The sequence below is a fragment of the Halichondria panicea genome, chromosome 8, assembly GCF_963675165.1.
Source record: "Halichondria panicea chromosome 8, odHalPani1.1, whole genome shotgun sequence".
NCBI lineage: Eukaryota > Metazoa > Porifera > Demospongiae > Suberitida > Halichondriidae > Halichondria > Halichondria panicea.
Window position 1 is genome coordinate 6497182 of NC_087384.1, and position 19558 is coordinate 6516739.

The following is a 19558-nucleotide window of genomic DNA, read 5'->3' on the forward strand; positions in this document are numbered from 1 at the left end:
CTGAAGCCACGAAGAAAATCCGTTTGGTTCAAAGGAATTTCGCTCGTATGGGCAAGGCAGGAGAGTCTGATCGTCACATTCCCACACTGAAGCCCAAGCATCTGTATGCAGGCAAACGAAAGCAAGGAAAGACTTCTAGAAGATAGACTATAATTATACCCACATGTATGGACGTTATTATAATTTTTTAGTGTGATTATCATAATTAATTATTCTACAATTGGTAAAGATCATGTAAACAATTGAGTAAATATATTAAAGAACCACACAAGCATGGCTGTCTCTACTGGAACAAGACTACTAACCCTGCTAGAAGGACTACCTCTCCTCTCATGCTCTAAGCTACAACAACCAGTCTGCCTACTCAGTACCAAGACAAGAGTGAGCAGATACAAACACAAACAACTATCATCATCATCCAGTCATCACGGACAACGTCGGCGTCTCGTCATTCTTGGAACAGGTTGGGGAAGCTACAGCGTCTTCAAGAATGTCAATAAGAAATTATTTGATGTGATTGTTATAAGTCCTCGCAATCATTTCCTCTTCACCCCTCTCCTGGCTAGCACGACCGTCGGTACACTCGAGTTTCGAAGCATTATTGAGCCTGTAAGAAACTCCGGCTTTAGAGACGAACACCATTTCCATTTGTCCTATGCTCAGAGGCTAGATACAGAGAATCGCCTGGTGTACTGTGAGAGTGCTCTGGACTCTACTAGGAAGTATAGTGTCGAGTATGATCACCTCGTGATTGGTGTCGGTGCCGTATCCAGTGATTTTGGGGTCCCTGGTGTAAAGGAACACGCATTCTTTCTCAAGGTTAAATAGTTTTAAGCGTTTCTAGCATGTCAATTAACAAACACGCTTCTTACAATTGTAACTACTGTGTAATGTGTTTAGCCATTTAACTTATCAGGTCGTTACAATGTAATTATTTAGTACGGCACAAAAGTTGTAACAAATATTCTATTCTATTCTACAATGCAGGAAATTGTTGATGCGCGTCGAATTCGGAATCGGATATTGACCAACTTTGAGCTAGCCACTCAACTGTTAGAGAGTGACCCTGACCGGAGGAGGCTGCTCCATGTGGTGATAGTGGGGGGTGGGCCCACTGGGGTGGAGTTTGGTGCAGAGTTCTACGACTTCTTCCAACAGGTGTGATAATAGATGATAATCATCTACCAGCTAAAAGTGTGTTTTCTCCGAAATTAGCCGTTTTAAAGTTTTAAAAGTATCATAACCTCTGACTGCCCGCCCATAACTTGAGTAAGGATTGTATAAAAAATTATAGTGAATTTAACTATAGTCAACGTCTTTCATCTGTATAGCTAAATCTATAATTATAATAATTATGACATAATTACACAACATTAGGATTTAGGGCGTTTATTCCCAGAGGAGAAACTGGACGTACAGGTCACACTCATAGAAGCTAATCAGATCCTGTCTTCTTTCGACAAGAAACTACGCAACTACACCGAGAAGTTGATGAAGAAAAGAAAATCCATGAACATTGTCCAGGCCTCAGTGGTTGGTGAGTGCAACCAATATCAATACTTCAACATCTTTTAAACAGCCATAATTTAGCTAGTAACGATGATCCAATGTCAAAACTTTTATGATTTTCTGAAAGCTTAGAAAGAGACCTTTCAAATGATGTGTTTAAATCCAAAATTTCATCGGGGCCATAATTTGTCATTTTTCGGCCTTGGACCATGGGCTATAATCCATGGTATTTGGTCGAAATTAGCATCTTTTTTCATCTCCTAAATATGAAAAATGATGCTACCATTTGAAAGGCCTTTTTCTAAGCTTTCAGAAAATCATATAATCATTGACATTGGATCAACGATACTAAAGTTATGGCTGTTTTTGTTCTTTTATCAACATCATGTATGCAGAGGTGACAGCCACTGAAGTGAGGCTGAGCAATGGCCAGACTATTCCTTGTGGACTGGTGGTGTGGTCGACGGGAGTAGCTCCACGGAGGTTCACTAAAGACTTGCAGCTGGACAAGAACAAGAGAGGACAGGTGGCAATTGGCAAATAATTATGCATAATCTTGACTCCATAAGAGACAATCATGTGTTGTTGTATTCCTGTTAGTTCTTAGATTTTCCTGTCTCAGAGAGTTTTTTGGTGTCTCTATTTCTCTCTATACTTATAGATCAGAGTGGACGACCACCTGCGTGCCTATGGTGATGGGACTGGGCTCGTGTATGCCCTGGGGGACTGTGCCAGTGTGGAGGGCCAGGAGCTCCCCTGCACTGCACAGGCCGCCGAGAGACAAGGTATTTATCTGGCCAGAGCTCTCGGGGAGACTGTCAAGGGAGAACAACCGGAGGCCTTCCTCTTCAAGCCCTGGGGCATGCTCGCGTACGTGGGTGGGTACAAGGCTCTCGTGGATAAGTCCAATATCAAGTCACAAGGTAATTTCATACAGTGGCTTTAAAGTAATACTTTACCATATTCTAGAATGTTTTGCGAACATCAAATATGTACGTGATTTTGCGATTTTTGATTGTAAACTTATGTCAGTAGTGTATGACATCACAAAATGCAAAGGGTTTGATCGCAAAGTCTGCTGATTTTGGTTTGTTTGCGCTAGCTAGTATTACGGTATAATCTAAGATAAAATCCTCTACAGTATCCATGGTCAATTATTCGAAATAAAAGTTGTGTTTTTAAAAGCATTGTGGTTTCTTTGTTAATTGTAAGTATGTTTGCTAACAAAAATGATTCGGTTTTTAGCAATTCATTTTCGCCTCTACATTTGTAAGTGCATTTTTTAAAAATTTAAAGGCAATTTCTTCCATTAAATATTTTAATAAACGTTGTTTGTTTTGGTGCAGGATTCCACTCGTGGGTGCTATGGAGATCAGCCTACGCCACTCAACTGGGCAGCTGGCGACTCAGAATGCAAGTCCCTATAGACTGGTGTAAGACCTTCTTTTTTGGTCGTGACACATCTAGATTTTGAGCTAGTGTGTGTAAAAATGTATGGTTATTATTTTTTATGTGCAAAATGTAGTTAAAAATAATAATTATAAACCAAAAAGTGATTTTCTGTCATTAGCACAAAATAATGTAACCACAACAAAGAATGGGTGGGCGTGTCCTTTATCAATCTGTAATGACGGCCACGCCCATCTAAACAAGACACTAGTGCAGTACTATCAATGGCGAGTCGAGGCAAGATTCAGGTTCTCTACCAGCAGGCCAGACTAACGTTCTCTAAGAAGAAGGGCCCTTCTTTGGAGAATGGATTCTCAGAAGAGCTGGGCAATCTAAAGACACTAGTGAGAGATACAATACAAACTGTTGGATCCTTCAATTATATCTATACTAAATATAAATATACATCACATAAAGATCATGTACTTAGGAATGTGCCCTCTGTCGAATCTTTTAGCACCACACACCCACACCCACACACACACACACACACACACACACACACACACACACACACACACACAGGTGCACAGTTTAACGGCGACAGATTTTGATATCACTCCGGATGTGACTAAGAAGCGATGGGATTATAAGCCATACGTCACCGACTCGCCAGCTGCTTGCATGGAGGTCTACGAATGTCAGGACTTCATTATCGGCCTGTTTTTGATAAAACCCCAGAAGTCCATACCATTACACAATCATCCTGGCATGCATGGAATCATGTGAGCCCGTGTTCTGTCTATAGTGTCCAAGTTCTCTTTGAAATTTGGTGTTTTGAAACGGGGGGCCATAACTTGAGCTTGGGTGGTTCAATTTCAGTGATTTAAACATTTTTGAGGAGTTCAATGTTAAGTCTATAACATGGTATGTTTACAACCTAGCCTTGATTCTAGGCCTCAGGGGAAAATTAGTTTTGGATTATGTCAAAATTTGCTTCCTCTCCACACACACGTGCAGGAAGATACTACTGGGCAGTATGACGGTGACCTCGTACACTCGCGCGGCCGCCGTCAGAGGACGTAGTGATGGAGGCAGCAAAGGACAAGGTGATGGAGGCAGCTTTTCCGCTAGCCTCGTGTCAAAGGTCACCTACACTCCTCAGAGCGAGCCGTGTTGTTTGGAACCACACTCACGCAACCTTCACGAGATTGTTGCCAGCGAGTAAGTTGGAAAGCTATGGCACTTGCAGTAAAAACAGATAATTATTGTCAGTTAATCATAGCCTTATATTGGATATGCACATTTGTACAGTGTTTCCCTCTATCTTATCTTTTAATTTCTTTCTCCTAACTCTCTCCCTTTCTTCCTAACTATCCCCCAACTAACACTCCAGACAACCTTTTAACATTTTATTTTTACACACCCTCAATCAATGGAGCCCCCCCCTCACACACACACACCCTCAATCAATGGAGCCCCCCCCCCTCACACACACACACCCTCAATCAATGGAGCCCCCCCCTCACACACACACACAGTCAGTCAGTGGTGTTCCTAGACATACTGGGACCTCCATATAATCCCAAGCTAGGCAGAGACTGTGCATACTACTTCAGAGAGGAACCCTCACCAAGAGATCACTCAGAAGAGGAGTAAGTGGCAACCTGTCGATTTTATATCCTTTCTTGGAATTTTTTGTAGAATATTAATGGATCCTTCCAATGTACAGTGGGAGACAGGCAGACCAGTGCTTAATGTTGTGTGACTGACTACTGTATAGTGGGTATATTTCGAGGGTATCATAATATTATACCCACGAATTTATTAGCGCATGCATGCATATATATATATATACTGCAAAAAGGCCGTCTTATTCTGTGAAAATTAAAATCTGCTTTTAAATCTTTCCACGGAGGTTTATACCATCGAAATATACCCGCAACTTTATTATGGTGTTTCTTTTGTGAATGGTTGTACTTCTATTTTCCTGCAGGTCTATTCTTCTGAAACCTGGTCCTAATCCAGCGTGGTTTACATGTATCCCTTTGGTAAGTCAATGTCAGTTACAGAGCGTAGTCACTAGTACCGTACGGGTAGAAAATTTCAAGGGTGTAAATTTTCGTGCAATTCAATATTCTGTCTTATTTGGAAAATTTCGCGGGTAGTAAATTTCGTGGAGTTAGGGTGTGTCACTATCTCGCATGCGTAAACAAAGCCTTTCGCGGGTTTTAATTTTCGTGTTCTGCAGCCACCCACGAAAAACGCGAAATTAAAAACACCTCGAAATTTTCTACGTACTAGTTATAAGTCTGTTAATAGTACAATGACCTCCATAATCAAGATGAACTATACATTACTCAGTAGTACAATGACCTCAAATAGTTAACCTATAATATACTACACAAAAAGCAGTAATATAATAATTAAATAACTGTTAATGATTTCTCTCTCTCTCTCTCTCTCTTTTGCAGACTTATTCTGGACCTAAAGTTAATCCTTCAATCAACAGTTAGTGGGCGGGGCTCCCTCCGTCCATTTTTGTTATTTGTTTGTAAATCCCCGGCCCCTGAGTTCAGAGTTCAGTTAACTAACCATCATTAATGTACGTACGTAACGTTGTACAATAATTATTATGTCACTGACCTTGTCTACCATAATTATATGAATTCAATAAAAAAATTGTCACGACTGCATTCAACGTACTCGTGGTGGAATTAAAGCATAATAATAATAATGGAGAGTTGCATGCTATAAAAAATTGTAATAAATTATATGCAAAAAATTAATTGTAAAAAAAATTGGTGTAAAAATGTTATAGTATATATAATTATATATATACATACACAGCATGGTGATTATTTGAAAGCTTGTCTGCAATAAGATTGGTTTATCTTGAGCAACAGTTCTTTTTTTTCTTACTTGACAATTCAGTCGGTTTCTTTAGCTCTGTGGGTGTGTGTGTGTGTGTGGGGGGGTATATACATACATGACTTGGTTTGGTAAGATTAGCTACAAATCCAAAGTCTACACAGTAGCGTCTATAAAGTACGTATAATAATACTAGGGCTATGGTACAGCTAGGGAGGGGCTAGCATTAAAATTTAAAACTAAAAATTACTAGAAGTGGAACTCAAAGCTTGTTTCGTGCAGCCTATTAAACGCCCCTCTCGCCCACTCACTGATGAGGGACGATGATGACTCCAACTGACGCTGTCCATTCTCAGCTGTCGATGCTGTTATCTTGATCTCTCTCATGAGAACACTCTCAAATGCTACCACGGATATACGAGTGAACACCTCTTCAATATTCTCCCCTGTCCGAGAGCTGGTGCTCCAATACTCCGCCCCGTACTTGTCGGCAAATTCCTCCGCTTTCTTCTCCATTTCCGAGCATGCCCAGTCAGACTGTGCGTGGGAGGGGGTATCGTGTTACTATGGTAACTAACAGAGTACGACTATATGTATAGACGAGGCCTGGTTGTTGACTTAGCTCACCACGAGATCTCTCTTGGTTGCAATGAGAAACACTTCGAAGTTGTTAACATTGCAATGCTCTTGTGCTTCTTGTAGCCACTCTCTGAGTGTCGGAAACACACACAGTAAATATTAAATACACACTTACTTCATATACTACCAGAGATTTGAAAAAACAGTAGGTTTATACACAAAAAGAAATTAGCTGCACCTGCTTTAATAATTGTACTGTCTATCTACATAAAGTATACAGGTTCACAATTGCCAGTTATATATTATACATGCAGGTATAGGTCAAACACACATGCACTTATAGTTATCTCCACAGGTATAATACGTGTTACTGAACCACTCACTCTGTTCTGTACAAAGAATCGATACTCGTCAGGTCAAACGCTACCACAACCACTGCAAAGGAGGGACCGAGGCTATGATGACCTTTTATTAAGGTGAACACAGAATATAGAAAGTAGCTACATGCAGTGTAACAGAAATCACAGAGATCAGATTGAGAGACAATGAATATACAGGATAATATTAAAGCTCACACCTTGGGCCCCTCTGAAATAAGCGGTTGTCACTCCTTTAAATCTATCAGCTCCAGCCGTGTCCCAGCTGTGTGTGTGTGTGTGTGTGTGTGTGTGTGTGTGTGCGTGGTGTGAGAGGGGGGATTACGTGTGAGGCAGTACAATACTGAAATAGTATCCATCCAGCTGGTGACATCACTTATGACTTCAACAGTATAATTATTTTACATATGCATATGCTAACCACACACACAGCAACGTACACTATACCCCCCACACAGTGCACACAGCAACGTACACTATACCCCCCACACAGTGAGTGCACACACACACACACACACACACACACTATATAGTGTATACGCAGAAGGCTACTTATTAAATTAAGCAGCTAACCACAACTAAACAGATGCTAAACGAACTAAAGAGAGGAATGGCTGAACACAACTCTAGCATGTCTACACAATACTAGTACTTACTAGAGTATACCCACTTCAATTAAAAGCCATTGCGTCTATACTTCAAGCCAACTCGATCAACCAAGTGTGCTAGGATATACTCACGGTATACTGGTACTGTGTGTGTAGCACACTTATGCTGTAATTCCTTGTAGTATGATAGTTGACACAGACACTATGGGGGAGGGTGTGTTAATGGCTGCTAACTGCGTCAGAACCACTGGCTACACTGCATTCTAATTAACTCCTAACCGTAGTGATGAGGGAGGGGGGGATTTTCCAGAAGTAGAACAGTGGATTCAAATTACACAAGGAGGCTAGATGGAGACACACAAGTTGGCTACTTCAAGTGGGGATCCACAAAAGCATGAATGTGAACAAAGACCAACTAACTACCTGACCATTGCCAGGAGATATGACTCATTTCGAAATACTACTCCAATTTCTGCATAGCCAGACATCACTACATGTATACTGTATGTATGAGACAGGGAACATCTCTCGGGAACTATAGAGCTAAATTAATACTCAATAATAATTATAGTATCATATTTCAAGGGTTCTACTTAGGGACACACTACAAATACTCTAGGCATCTCTCCCTGGTGCACTAATGACAAGCAGAGACAGTGAGGCACACAACTGAATAGTAAAGTTGGTGGAAGAGATTCTCCAGACTAGAGCCGAAATACACCCCAAGAAGCAGACAGACAGTATGGCTATATAGATACAGGAGGAGACATACGTATACGTAGACTCACATCTGCATGTGGAAGGGGACTCCAAGGATCTTGTACTTCTCAACCTCAAAGTCCACACCTATGGTTGTCTTGTAGTTCCTCTCGAAAATGTCCCGACAGTATCTGTACACGATTAAAACATACCAGATGAATGTCGTTCATGAGATCATGACCCAACACTCCACAGCCAGTTCTTAATTGTGTACACAGCAATTATGAGTCACTATAAGAGATTGCATAGTTTGTGATACTTGAGCTACTGGCAATACAAACTGCCCACAACATTCTAGTACCTATACTGTCATGCAGTATACACAAGTCATACTCAGAGGAAATAGCTGTGTACTAGCTCTTAGTTATACATAGCTGTGTAAGACAACTCTGCAAATAGCTTGAAAATGGACTGGGAATTACAAAATAGAATGATCTCAATATAAAATTTTCAATAAAACACGCGTGAATGCTTTGTATACAAACATTTATTTTATACAATAATTATTATGTATACTCTATACAGTATAGATTACTGAGAGTTTCAGGTAGTATACAGTATAGATTACTGAGAGTTTCAGGTAGTATACAGTATAGATTACTGAGAGTTTCAGGTAGTATACAGTATATAATAGATTACTGAGAGTTTCAGGTAGTATTCAGTAGTTACCTGAGTACGAGTGATGTTTTCCCCACTCCAGGAGCACCAATGATGATCACTTTGGCAGAGCGTCGGCTAAAACTGGAGGAAAACTCAAAATGCCTGCAAAATGTCAAAATGAAAATTATTATCAGTTACTGTATACCTACTGCTCAATCAAACTATTCACAAAATCAAGCTTTCTTCAAATTGGGGAATCGCAGTAGTTACATGTATATACATTACTGGAATATTTTGCAGGTGAAAAACCTTTGCGAATCAGCAAAAAAATTTACGCCTTGTGATCTAACTATTGGATTGCATAGCAATATACTGTGTGTGTGCATGTATGCACGGCTAAAGTCCTCTACAACTCTAGCTAACAACACTTGTCCGTATTACTAGAATGTTTTGCGAGCATCGAACATAATAGCTGTTTATGTAATAATTATAATAGTTATGCTCTCTAATTAACCTTCGTATGTTTATCTAAAGTGCTACTTTAACCGAACAATAATTAACAAACGACCCTATGTAAACTCTCTCTCACTCAATGCTTGCTATAATATCCTTTACTCTGAAACTAGAATAATAGACACTCTATTGACTATAAAGCATTATTGGCAATAGTTGTTATGGTATCGCATGTCCCATTAGGGCATAAGGTGTCGATACGGGTCACTTGTGATTGCCACACTCCAGTACACACATGACAGCGTGCTGGGGTGTATATGATACTAACAGTACACACCACACATGTGTGTGTGTGTGTGTGTGTGTGTGTGTGTGTGTGTGTGTGTGTGTGTGTGTGTGTGTATGTGTGTGTGTGTATGTGTGTGTGTGTGGGTGTGTGGGTGTGTGTGTGTGTGTGTGTGTGTGTGTGTGTGTGTGTGGTGCATATAATCCTGATCCATGCATGTAAGGTAAGTACACACCATATACACATGTGGGACAAGACATCTTGATCATACTTATGGTACCGACTAAAAAAACATTTGTAGTTGCTAGAATTGGCCGGGGGAAACACCAAAAAGCGTGTAAACGAGAAATCTGGCGAGAGCATAACTCCAATCTGTTACAACGTCATTTACATTGCTTCAAGACACTAACATCAGACATTCTCTTGTCCTATCCGACACAATATTATGCTGGCTCAGTGGTAGAGCTCGTATTGTCATCATTAACTACACAATGGCTTCACTTGTTGTATGTCCTACCAGCTGATTAATTGTAACATTTCTATGGTAACTACTACAACAACCGTACAACAGCGGACCATGCAATCAACCAAACAAGATAATTATTAGGTTGATGATACGTGATAAATACTCATGGCATTGCAACAGACTAACTCTTACTACGTACAACAGAACTGCAAGAAAACTACGCCTCGAGGCATAATGAATCTCAAGTTAACCACAAAACCTCGTGTTAAATACAAGTACAGCGTGCCGTGTTTATAGTCTTGATACTCACGGATTTCTGCTGTTTTCCTTGTGGGCACTGCAGAGCCTCTTTACCTCTGGTTTAAAGTCTGTCTGGTCGGCCCAAGCACCGTAGTTGAGTGGCGAAGACTGGGTAAACCGGGGGAAGGGAGGCATGCAATAATCGTTATGTCTATATTTATATTCTAATACAGAACAGTGAAGCTATCAGTGTTGTTAACACTTTCAAATGCCAACAACTTGCAATTGGCAATAGCCAATGAACACTACAGACATACCTACCTATCCCCGGCCCCATATAAATACCACCTAGCACTGCACTATGTTCTAGTACCTTGGCATAGTCTTCTATTATCCTCTCTGCTGTTACACTATCTTTTGCAGTACTCGACATCTTTCCCAGCGCTTACGTAGTGCGTTCTCTCCTATAAATTATAGCTAAACTTTATTACTTAGCCTTTATAGTAGTACACTTTGCGACTTCAACTCCCCAATGAGCAGCTAGCTTCAATATGTGGGAGGTACAGACACATTCTTATAGCTGACCACATTATGTAAACACGCTCCCCATTTGCAACCATAGGCACTGTATTTTATAGTATATAACAGAGCAGAGTGTACTAGCATTGGACAAAGTAACAATTAAGTGATTTGCAAGATAACAGAAATGAAACGTTACTAGTAGCGCGAAGAACAAGCTCTATGGCTAGGCTAACTAGTGTTTTGTTCAGTAACAATGTCCCTAGTGATCTGAAACGCCCCTAATAGACCTCCCAGCTGTATCTTCTCTGCTGCACCCACCGATAGGTTGTACCTGCACACAAAGCAAAAATTAAAGTGTAGTAAAAAATATAATTATGAGAAATGAAATTTTTTCGTTTTCACTTACTCAAGGTCTGCCATTTTCTCCAGCAAAGTCATCTTCACAATCGGAGGGAAATCAACTATATATGGAGGAACAAGAAAAAGGCACGATATCATACAGAGTTTGGTTAATTACTGCGCCAAGCACTCACTTCTCTGTACATAGGTGTGCACAAGTTGCAGAATGTCAACTAAGGCAAGACCTTTCAGTGTCTTCAGCTTCAGCACATCTGCCAAAAATTGTTACTTTTGAAAAAAATGAACAATTTTGGTTTTTTAGATCACACGTACATTAGTTTACATCATACAAATAGTACCATATGCTGTACTCACTTTCATAAGCTGTGGTGAAATTTTCATTCAACATCCACTCTACGATTTTAGCAATGTCGTTGGGTAGGGGTTGCCCCGTGACTGAGTACACGGTGGCCTCGTTGACCTCGTCATGTGACATGGAGGTGCTCTGGAGGATATTGAGAGACCTCCTCATGTCCCCTTGAGAGAGACGCACTAGACTATCCATCCCATCAGCAGACACCTTGAGTCTGAGCAAGTAGTAGGTACTAATATAAACGTGAAAATGAATTCGTCAGCTAGTAAACATCTCTCTAGGCTGATATCCACTGCAATGAATAAACTGGTGTTTACAAACTCAGTCCTCAATCTCGATCTCAACACACACACAAATTTGCCTTTTTGATATTATACGTCGACACATGGTTTATATTACTGCACTAGGAGATGCAGGAAAGTAACCCCAAACAGTAGATTATGTATAGGCAGTATGTACTGATCACTAGTACATGTAAATCTACCAGCTTTACGAAAATGCTACAAAGAAATGAACCATCTTAGTGTACATGTACCATGATGTGCTCTGACACTAAGGAATATCCATTGAAACTCTCAGGATACTCCAGGGTACACATCCCAGGGTACAAATCCCATGTACCCTGCTAGGGTGTATATTCATGTATTCTATGTATGCATTCCCTCGGGGACTACATAGAACTGCTCTCGGTAGTACAAATCCAATACACACTTGATATCCATGGTACAACTATTACATGTACTGTAGCTAGCCCATTCCACATTAAAGCAAGAAGGTCGTTGGCTAGACAACCATCCCCCCGTTTCACTCACGCTTCTTGTTGAATGACGTACTCCAGTCGTAACATCATCTGTTCGCTGCTGAGAGGACCGAAGCGGAACCGAGTGCAACGCGACTGCAACGCAGGGATGATCTTGGATAGGTAGTTACAGATGAGGCAGAAACGAACATTTTCTGTGTATTTCTCAATCACTGCAACAATGGATGATAAAAAGTATGAACATATAATAAATATACTGTGTCATAGCTAGATAGCTACAATTGCCTGATTAAAAGTAATAAATAGGCCATGGATATAATAATAATAATTATACTAAAAGAATGCCGTGACCAGGATTCGAACCTGGGTTATTACGGCCACAATGTAATGTCCTAACCTCTAGACGATCACGGTAGTTGACAATCTCACACATACACACACTGACACAAAGAGAGCTAGCTGTAAGTAACGCCATCAACGAATAAACCAACCTCTTCTGAGTGCATTCTGTGCGTCATTTGTCATAGCATCAGCTTCATCCAATATTATCATCTTGAAACCAGATCTGAAAATGGTCCGAGTAGAAGCAAAACTCAATATCTGACCTCGCACAATTCCGATTCCTCGGTCGTCAGAAGCGTTCAGTTCAAGCACCATAGAATTGAATTCCTTTGGCTTGTAGAGCATTTTGGCACATGCCAGGATTGTGCTTGTCTTGCCAGTGCCGGGAGGTCCATAGAACAAGAGATGAGGAAGACGATCCTCTGTCATGAAACGTTGAACTGTGTGGGGGTGTGTGTGTGGAGTGTAGTGGGGAGTGTAGTGTTGTGTGTGTGGGTGGGTGTGTGTGTGTGTGTGTGTGTGGGTGTGTGTGTGGGTGTGTGTGTGTGGAGTGTGTGAGTGTGTATGATAATTACATGGAAATTATGTCACTCCAGATTCTCTGAGAGCAACCACAGGTAACTTACTGGTTGTGATTATCTCCTTGTGTGATATCAGGTCGTCTAAATGTTTGGGTCTGTACTTCTCTACCCAAGGTAGGTTCTGTGACTTTGGTCTCACTTCTTCAGCCGCCATTTTCCCGCCACTGATGATGGGGTCGAATCGTTCAAGACCTTTGAACTCCAAGACAACTAATTGGACTTTGAACCTTGTACCTAGTCAATTGGACCTTGACCTTTGCTAACCTTGTGACTTTGCACATAGCTAGCTTCATGTACATAACAACAGTATATAAACCACAGTTAGTTAGCTATCTTAATACACTACAGCTCAGGAATTGATTGGATCATCTGTGGTGGTGGTATTTGATCTCCAAGAAATTGAAGTAACCTTTTTGCAAGTGGAGGGAGCAAGCCATGGAAGATATTATAAATAATTCATCTCTGTTCTGTCCTGGAACCAATTCTAGTTTCTTGGAGAGGAGTTTTGTTAGTGTACTGGAAGATGGGAACCTAACAACAACCACAAATGCCTGTAACTGCACACAGTGGAACTTGGACACAGTGGATGTGAGAGCTGCATGCATGTTATAAATTAGATAAATTATGTGCGACTAGACTGTACAAACCTTGTCACCTTACTTGAAATATAAGCCTAAAACAGAACCCTACCACTAGCTACAGTGCACACAGTGGGACCACACTATAGGCTCTGTACACTAGTCTACAGTGCACACAGTGGGACTACACTATAGGCTCTGTACACTAGTCTACAGTGCACACAGTGGGACCACACTATAGGCTCTGTACACTAGCTACAGTGCACACGGTGGGACCACACTATAGGCTCTGTACACTAGTCTACAGTGCACACAGTGGGACCACACTATAGGCTCTGTACACTAGTCTACAGTGTACACAGTGGGACTACACTATAGGCTCTGTACACTAGCTACAGTGTACACAGTGGGACCACACTATAGGCTCTGTACACTAGTCTACACACTGCAGGTGTCAACTAGAGTGCTTTTTTAACTTTAACTTTTAAGTAAAGTGAAGTGAAAAAGGGTTGTATGCGTGTGTGTGTGTGTGTGTGTGCTTTTGACACCATTTATTCACTGTACCTGTAAGTACATTTCAAAAGGCACAGAATAATAATTATGCAGTGTTTTGTGAAGCGGCAGTAAAGGAGTTTTTAAGTCTACCTAAATCGTTGTTGTTAATGAACTGTGTGTTTTTGTACACCTGTATAATTATATGACTGTCATGCATTTTTGATTGTTCTGTATTCATAGATGTACCTGTTTTGGTAATGTACAATAGCAGTTTGTACATTAGCTACTGTTATCATTTACTCACGTTGTCACAGGCTGAGCCGATAGCCATCATTCGAATCATCACGTCCACTATAAGGTAACCATCATAATTATAGTGCAGAGTGCGTACAATGCTTACTTTCACTTTCACTTTCAATTTTGCAGTGTCTTTGGGTCAGCCTCGATTATACTCTCTGTCCTGTTGAGTGGAAAACTCAACAAAGCAGAAGTGAGTTCTTTACACACAAGCTCTGCATTATTTACATGTACCGTATCAATTGTTTGCTTCCCTTTCCCTCCCACCACCATCAGTGTGTGACTTTAAAACACTCCTTATACCATATACGTATGCATCTCACCCTTAACCCCCCGCCCACACACACACACTTCACACACTCCACACACCTCACACACACACACACAGGTTCACCCTCTGTTCATTCTCTCAGTGGCAGACTTTATCCTGTCCATACTGTGGATGATTGGGGGTGTGGTTTGGTTGAGTCCCGGTCAGGGAGGGTGGGCTAGGAACGAATCAGACCCTCACACTGGGATGTGCTATGTTCTCGGGGTATCAACCTCCGTAAGTTATGGACTTGTAAGAAAGTCTTATAATAGCTGTAAGCCTGAGTACTGCTGTAAGATCTCTAATTAAGGCGACACTTTTAAATAATTACAAAGCCAGAGGTCGTTTCTTGTGGAGATTGAAAAATTATATTGAAGTCCTGGTGTCGCATATTTAGAGGGTCGCATCTAATTGGAGATAGCTCTACTTTAGTTTACTTACCTCGATTTCTGGCCGCTTAAAAACACTATTTTCCAGTGGGCTAGAACCGAGGCTAGGGTGTAGCTACATTTGCCTCCATTTAGGACGCAACACTAAAAAATAATTGTCAACGCAGCTGTCGCTACTTTTAGAGGTCAGAAAATTGCCTAAGCTCGCAGGTCGCATCTTTGGAGAGTCGCCTTAATTAGTGGTCATACGGTACATCTATAATTATGGCTTGTTTTTCACCCACTAACACTTTGCTAATAATTATAAGTAGACTAGATATCTAGAGGTTAACTCCTTTATGTAATGAACTGACTTCTTAAAATAAATTACTCTTTCTCTGTAGATGGCAGCCATGGTGACCTACTTTCTGACACTCATCTACGCTCAGAATGCTCTGATCAGAGTGATAGAGATGTACGTCAACAAAGGGAAGCTTTTGAGTGAGAAAGACAAGCGGAAAAAATTTCGATACTTCTTCACTCTTGCTGGCTACATATTGAGCTGGTAAGGATTGTGTATTTTGTAGCTCTAAGCAAGGCTCTTATATAAGCAAAACAAGCAAAACAAGTTTTGATGAAAGTGGCCTTTTGTCTGCCCTACGTATATCATATGGTAGGATTAAATCATGCGTAAAATTGCTTCTTCCTGATTAAATTATCGTGTTTGCCCATGCTTTCCAGGAGTAGATTGATAGTTTGTAGAGTTGTCAATCAAACACATGTCACTGTCTTGTAAACAATACTTGTCTCAATGTTTGTGTGTTTCTGTGGCCAGGGTTCTGCCCCTGTTCATCCTGATACCAGCTATGGAGAGCATTGTAGGCATTGAGAGTACCAACTATGGCTGCTGGTGTGTGCCCGACTTCTTCAATATACGTCCAGATGATGGGGTGAGGTTACTGCCAGTGTACCTGATACATGTGTGTGTACGTGTGTGTGTGTTGATTCTACACATACAGGGTTTTGCAGAATCTTTGCAACATCAACAAAAAGCATTGAGGGTTGAGCCTTCCTTACATGGAAGACCAGTGGTGCAAGTGTTCCATATAAGGAACACTCAACCCTCAACGCTTTTTGTTGATGTTGCAAAGATTCTGCAAAACCCTGTACTGTATATATACCAGGTTTCGAACGCGAGGTTCTTTCGATTGCAATTCGCAATCATTATCAGGCTTGTGCAGTGTATCATGTCATTTGCATTCGATCAACCTCGCATTTGAAACCCGATACTACCATTACCTATACTTGGTATGAGTGTATTTGTATTCCATATTCTGCAGCTTGAGGTGTCACATTTTCAAAGCTACGCCAAGATCCACGCGACTGTTCTTGGCTCCACCTTCCTCGTCTCTACGACCCTCATAATAGTGAGTCTATACATTCACATAATTATGTAAGCCTTGTACATGTAGTAGCCATTTAAGTAGCTCTAGGTATCTTGTATATAGATGCTCATCTTCCTAAGATGATGGTATCACACTACATCACACTGTGTGTAGCTGAAGTGGGTGTTTTCTAAATCAGACCTGTTTTCAGAGCTATCTTCGATTGTCCATAACTTGTGTTGCGAACGTCCAATTAAACTTAATAGCTTTTTGATAGTCTAACAATAATTATGTGGGGATTTATTTCGGACCCAAATTGCCCATTTTCCAAAAATAGCGTGGGCTGGTTGAGTCACTACATGTAGCAGTTTAACGCTATCACGATTAATTTTATGTATTCCTTGCAGACCTTGTATATACTGACATTTGTGTTTGCCAGGAAGGTTATGAGACTGCAACAAGGTTTGTCATCATTCAATGTTGTACTGCTGTGTTGATATTCCTTTATTTTACTTTACCCAGAGAACAGTGTGTTGGTTGACGAGGGCAGAAACAAGAAACAGATTAAGACAATCATTGCACGTCTTACAGCCTTTATCCTCATATTTTTTATTTGTGGACTACCCAGTGAGTTGGTACACACTCCATTACACATGGCCAGCCACTCATACCCCTCCCTACACACACACACACACCCGCACCCCTCCACCCACACACACCCACATAACCACACCTCCCTATCTTACCCACATAGTTATTGCGGCTTGCATTGACATCTGGCACGAGGATGAGAAGCTCCATCTTGATGAGCCTGTGGATAGAGTTATCCTCTACTTCCATGTAAGACCATCTTCCCAGTGCCTTGTATTGTACTCAGCCACTAAGGTTAAGTACCGGTTCATTTAGGCTATTGTATACTCTAGCTTGTATACAATGAGTAATGATCAATCAAAAAACCAACGTTTTTTTTTTTTTTAGAAAACCAAACCTAGAAACTTCAGTGATACATGTACTAGCTACATGTATATAATTATAGCTACTAAGTGCCCCCTCCCCCCTCCCCCTCCCCTCCCCCCAGGCTATTCTGGCTCCACTACAAGGCTTCCTCAATGCGCTCGTGTACGGGTGGACAAGGAAGGAGTTCAGAAAAGCCCTCAGTGTAGGAGACAGGATAAAGTCGTTGGGGAGAGGCTACCAGTCAGTGACTGGGAAATCAGAGTACAACTCGGGTGGCAGTATGAACTTGAATCGTGCCAATCCCACTTAACATTTAGTGCGCTGCTCGACTGTGTGTACATGATTTGTGTGGTGTACATACTAGCTGTATACATGTATAGGTATTTTATTTTGTCATAATGTGTCTTTTTATGTGATTGAAACTTTTTTTATATAAACTATATACCATTAATGTATATGTGTCAGCATGCCCCACCCCCTAATAATAGCTACTAATTATAGTCCCACTCCAAAGTGCATGCGTGCGCTGTATTCAGAAATCTTATAATTATGCTAATTAATAAATTAATACTGAGACGTACAACATGTACATGTATTATACTGAATCTGAAGTATTTGACAATTATTGATGATGCGATGAATGAGATTGTCTTGATAACTTAGTGCGCACAGTGTAACACTTGGGAGGAAGGTTCAATAGTTCAGTTACGCATAATATCGTTCTTAGACGTTTTCCTTAAGTGTCTGAATCATCACCTGAGAACACTTCTTGCATCAAGACTAGTGAATAATCAATGATATCTCGAGACTCCACCCCAGCAGCCTCACACAGTGCAGATATTAACCACTGTGTGTCAATCGCCTCGTAAATGACCAGGCTGGCAGATGTAATAATTGCTGCAGCTAGTAGCATCGAGTCCACACATAGAACACTGATAAGTTTCTCAATTTCCTCAGGCCTTGTATTGTTCCTACTCTTGATAAGCTTAGCGAAATTTGTGAAAATCGATTCTCTTGAGAGATAAAATATATCGAGTAGCTTTAAAGAGATACCATGTAGTTGCATCACGGGAAGGCTATCATCTTCACTATCTAGTGCTCCAAGCAGGGTTTCGATAAACTCTAGAGGAGTGGGGTTATGCACTCGGAATTTTATCGTTTTTAATACTCTAACTTCTGACTGTACGATACTCGTTGCAGCGTATCGGAAACCACATTTTGAGAGGAAGACTCTTGCTCGGTTGAGTGTGACAAGATGGTAGTGAGAGCTCAGTTTGCTGGCGAGTTGAACACACGAGACAGCCCGTAAAGTGACTTGGTGTTTAAGTCTCTCTTCCACGTCCCGCCACGTGATAGGGCTGCTTGTTTCTGCACTGCTTTGGACGTGTGAGTACAACTCTTCAATGTGTCCGATCATGAACCGATGAAATAGCTCCACTGCCCTGTACTGTACATCGGGAGTTAATCTATAGGGATGGAAATGAACCAATTGTTAGCTCGACAAGTAAATCTGCAATATATATGGATACCGTATAAGCGCTTTATTTTCGAGGAACTAAATTTTCGCGGTTTTCGTGGAGATTGGCCTCGAGAACCTCGAAATTTTAGTTCCTCGAAAATTTGGAATCCTTGTTTACTTCCGGTATTGTAAAGGCCTTTCTACTGTAGGGGTGTGGTCATTTGAACCTCAAATAAAACTCGCAAAATGTTATTTTCGCAATTTTACTAGATACATGTATAATAGGTTAGTGGATAGTTAGGTACGTAGCAGTACAGTAACAGCTAAACTTATAATAAACGTACCCAAGGTGTCTGCATAACTCAAACAGAAAGAGCACTGTGTTTTGGTCCTTGAAGAGTGTTGTAACACCCGGTGTAGCACTGTTGATAGTAGCTTCATTCTTTGTGGTCAATAGCTCCAGATAGTCTTGCAGTAGCTCTGCAGTTATGCTGCTTTGTGACTCGTGGAATCTTGGCTCAGGTGGAGAAGCAAAACACTCAGTAAATACGCTCACAGTAGAGGTAGAGGGACACTCTTTGGCACTAGTACAAGACATCTTTTCAACCTTCCTTTGCCCAGCCTGTAGCTATGCGCACCCGTACAAGTCTTGTAT

The 19558-nt window shown here is 41.0% G+C and overlaps 7 protein-coding genes across 8 annotated transcripts in view; 4 read left to right on the forward strand and 3 right to left on the reverse strand.

Annotated features, from left to right (window-relative positions):
• The window catches only part of LOC135340475 (GTP-binding protein 4-like), a 2591-nt gene extending 2361 nt beyond the window's left edge, over window positions 1-230 (forward strand). Inside the window, exon 3 of the mRNA XM_064536814.1 lies at window positions 1-230. This exon is cut by the window's left edge and continues 35 nt beyond it. Coding sequence (XP_064392884.1) covers window positions 1-146 — 146 coding nt within the window. The 3' untranslated portion in view covers window positions 147-230.
• LOC135340479 (probable NADH dehydrogenase) lies at window positions 218-3065 on the forward strand. The gene is made up of 6 exons (XM_064536820.1): window positions 218-819; window positions 988-1158; window positions 1378-1537; window positions 1905-2035; window positions 2171-2432; window positions 2856-3065. Exons 1-6 carry the CDS (start codon window positions 274-276, stop codon window positions 2981-2983), a joined length of 1398 nt encoding a protein of 465 aa, XP_064392890.1. The 5' UTR covers window positions 218-273; the 3' UTR covers window positions 2984-3065.
• Window positions 3066-3136: 71 nt separating this feature from the next.
• Window positions 3137-5548, forward strand: LOC135340486 (2-aminoethanethiol dioxygenase-like). Its single transcript, XM_064536827.1, has 6 exons — window positions 3137-3302; window positions 3484-3683; window positions 3919-4122; window positions 4440-4553; window positions 4895-4949; window positions 5373-5548. Exons 1-6 carry the CDS (start codon window positions 3183-3185, stop codon window positions 5412-5414), a joined length of 735 nt encoding a protein of 244 aa, XP_064392897.1. The 5' UTR covers window positions 3137-3182; the 3' UTR covers window positions 5415-5548.
• LOC135340485 (ras-related protein Rab-34-like) lies at window positions 5546-10701 on the reverse strand. The gene is made up of 9 exons (XM_064536825.1): window positions 10511-10701; window positions 10208-10305; window positions 8762-8854; window positions 8122-8223; window positions 6926-6990; window positions 6732-6783; window positions 6397-6478; window positions 6081-6306; window positions 5546-5847 (listed from the first exon to the last, which is right to left on the reverse strand). The coding sequence occupies exons 1-9, from the start codon at window positions 10568-10570 to the stop codon at window positions 5789-5791; spliced, it is 837 nt and encodes a 278-aa protein (XP_064392895.1). The 5' UTR covers window positions 10571-10701; the 3' UTR covers window positions 5546-5788.
• A 66-nt stretch (window positions 10702-10767) lies between these two features.
• On the reverse strand, window positions 10768-13260 carry LOC135340481 (replication factor C subunit 5-like). Of its 2 annotated transcripts, none has more exons than XM_064536822.1 (7): window positions 13100-13260; window positions 12623-12913; window positions 12184-12343; window positions 11374-11585; window positions 11193-11270; window positions 11066-11120; window positions 10768-10990 (listed from the first exon to the last, which is right to left on the reverse strand). In XM_064536822.1, the coding sequence occupies exons 1-7, from the start codon at window positions 13206-13208 to the stop codon at window positions 10888-10890; spliced, it is 1008 nt and encodes a 335-aa protein (XP_064392892.1). In that variant the 5' UTR covers window positions 13209-13260; the 3' UTR covers window positions 10768-10887. The 2 variants fall into 2 exon arrangements, 1 of the variants encoding a protein (XP_064392892.1); XR_010396384.1 differs by having other exon boundaries at window positions 10803-10990; window positions 11193-11286.
• Window positions 13261-13317: 57 nt separating this feature from the next.
• On the forward strand, window positions 13318-17884 carry LOC135340480 (transmembrane protein 116-like). The gene is made up of 11 exons (XM_064536821.1): window positions 13318-13642; window positions 14442-14485; window positions 14554-14617; window positions 14813-14971; window positions 15507-15667; window positions 15938-16052; window positions 16443-16529; window positions 16895-16949; window positions 17010-17114; window positions 17242-17327; window positions 17566-17884. The coding sequence occupies exons 1-11, from the start codon at window positions 13490-13492 to the stop codon at window positions 17752-17754; spliced, it is 1218 nt and encodes a 405-aa protein (XP_064392891.1). The 5' UTR covers window positions 13318-13489; the 3' UTR covers window positions 17755-17884.
• Window positions 17885-17991: 107 nt separating this feature from the next.
• Window positions 17992-19503, reverse strand: LOC135340483 (cyclin N-terminal domain-containing protein 1-like). Its single transcript, XM_064536823.1, has 2 exons — window positions 19248-19503; window positions 17992-18910 (listed from the first exon to the last, which is right to left on the reverse strand). Exons 1-2 carry the CDS (start codon window positions 19499-19501, stop codon window positions 18181-18183), a joined length of 984 nt encoding a protein of 327 aa, XP_064392893.1. The 5' UTR covers window positions 19502-19503; the 3' UTR covers window positions 17992-18180.
• Between the last annotated feature and the right edge of the window lie 55 nt (window positions 19504-19558).

Bases quoted from the DNA above. Each gene is read 5' to 3' on its own strand.
- LOC135340479 (XM_064536820.1), top strand. From the start codon at position 274: ATGGCTGTCTCTACTGGAACAAGACTACTAACCCTGCTAGAAGGACTA. The intron at 1,159-1,377 runs GTGTGATAATAG...ACACAACATTAG, and splicing joins TCTACGACTTCTTCCAACAG to GATTTAGGGCGTTTATTCCC. The intron at 2,036-2,170 runs GTGGCAATTGGC...CTATACTTATAG, and splicing joins ACAAGAACAAGAGAGGACAG to ATCAGAGTGGACGACCACCT.
- LOC135340480 (XM_064536821.1), top strand. From the start codon at position 13,490: ATGGAAGATATTATAAATAATTCATCTCTGTTCTGTCCTGGAACCAAT. The intron at 16,530-16,894 runs GTGAGTCTATAC...TATTCCTTGCAG, and splicing joins TCTCTACGACCCTCATAATA to ACCTTGTATATACTGACATT. The intron at 17,328-17,565 runs GTAAGACCATCT...CCCTCCCCCCAG, and splicing joins GAGTTATCCTCTACTTCCAT to GCTATTCTGGCTCCACTACA.
- LOC135340485 (XM_064536825.1), bottom strand. From the start codon at position 10,570: ATGTCGAGTACTGCAAAAGATAGTGTAACAGCAGAGAGGATAATAGAA. The intron at 8,224-8,761 runs GTAACTACTGAA...AATCGTGTACAG, and splicing joins AAAACATCACTCGTACTCAG to ATACTGTCGGGACATTTTCG. The intron at 5,848-6,080 runs GTGAGTGGGCGA...ACACACCCACAG, and splicing joins GTCATCATCGTCCCTCATCA to AGCTAAAGAAACCGACTGAA.
- LOC135340481 (XM_064536822.1), bottom strand. From the start codon at position 13,208: ATGGCGGCTGAAGAAGTGAGACCAAAGTCACAGAACCTACCTTGGGTA. The intron at 11,121-11,192 runs GTGAGTGCTTGG...CTCCATATATAG, and splicing joins GCACACCTATGTACAGAGAA to TTGATTTCCCTCCGATTGTG. The intron at 10,991-11,065 runs GTAAGTGAAAAC...CTTTGTGTGCAG, and splicing joins GAGAAAATGGCAGACCTTGA to GTACAACCTATCGGTGGGTG.
- LOC135340483 (XM_064536823.1), bottom strand. From the start codon at position 19,501: ATGTCTTGTACTAGTGCCAAAGAGTGTCCCTCTACCTCTACTGTGAGC. The intron at 18,911-19,247 runs GTACGTTTATTA...CCATCCCTATAG, and splicing joins GAGTTATGCAGACACCTTGG to ATTAACTCCCGATGTACAGT.
- LOC135340486 (XM_064536827.1), top strand. From the start codon at position 3,183: ATGGCGAGTCGAGGCAAGATTCAGGTTCTCTACCAGCAGGCCAGACTA. The intron at 3,303-3,483 runs GTGAGAGATACA...ACACACACACAG, and splicing joins TGGGCAATCTAAAGACACTA to GTGCACAGTTTAACGGCGAC. The intron at 3,684-3,918 runs GTGAGCCCGTGT...ACACACGTGCAG, and splicing joins CCTGGCATGCATGGAATCAT to GAAGATACTACTGGGCAGTA.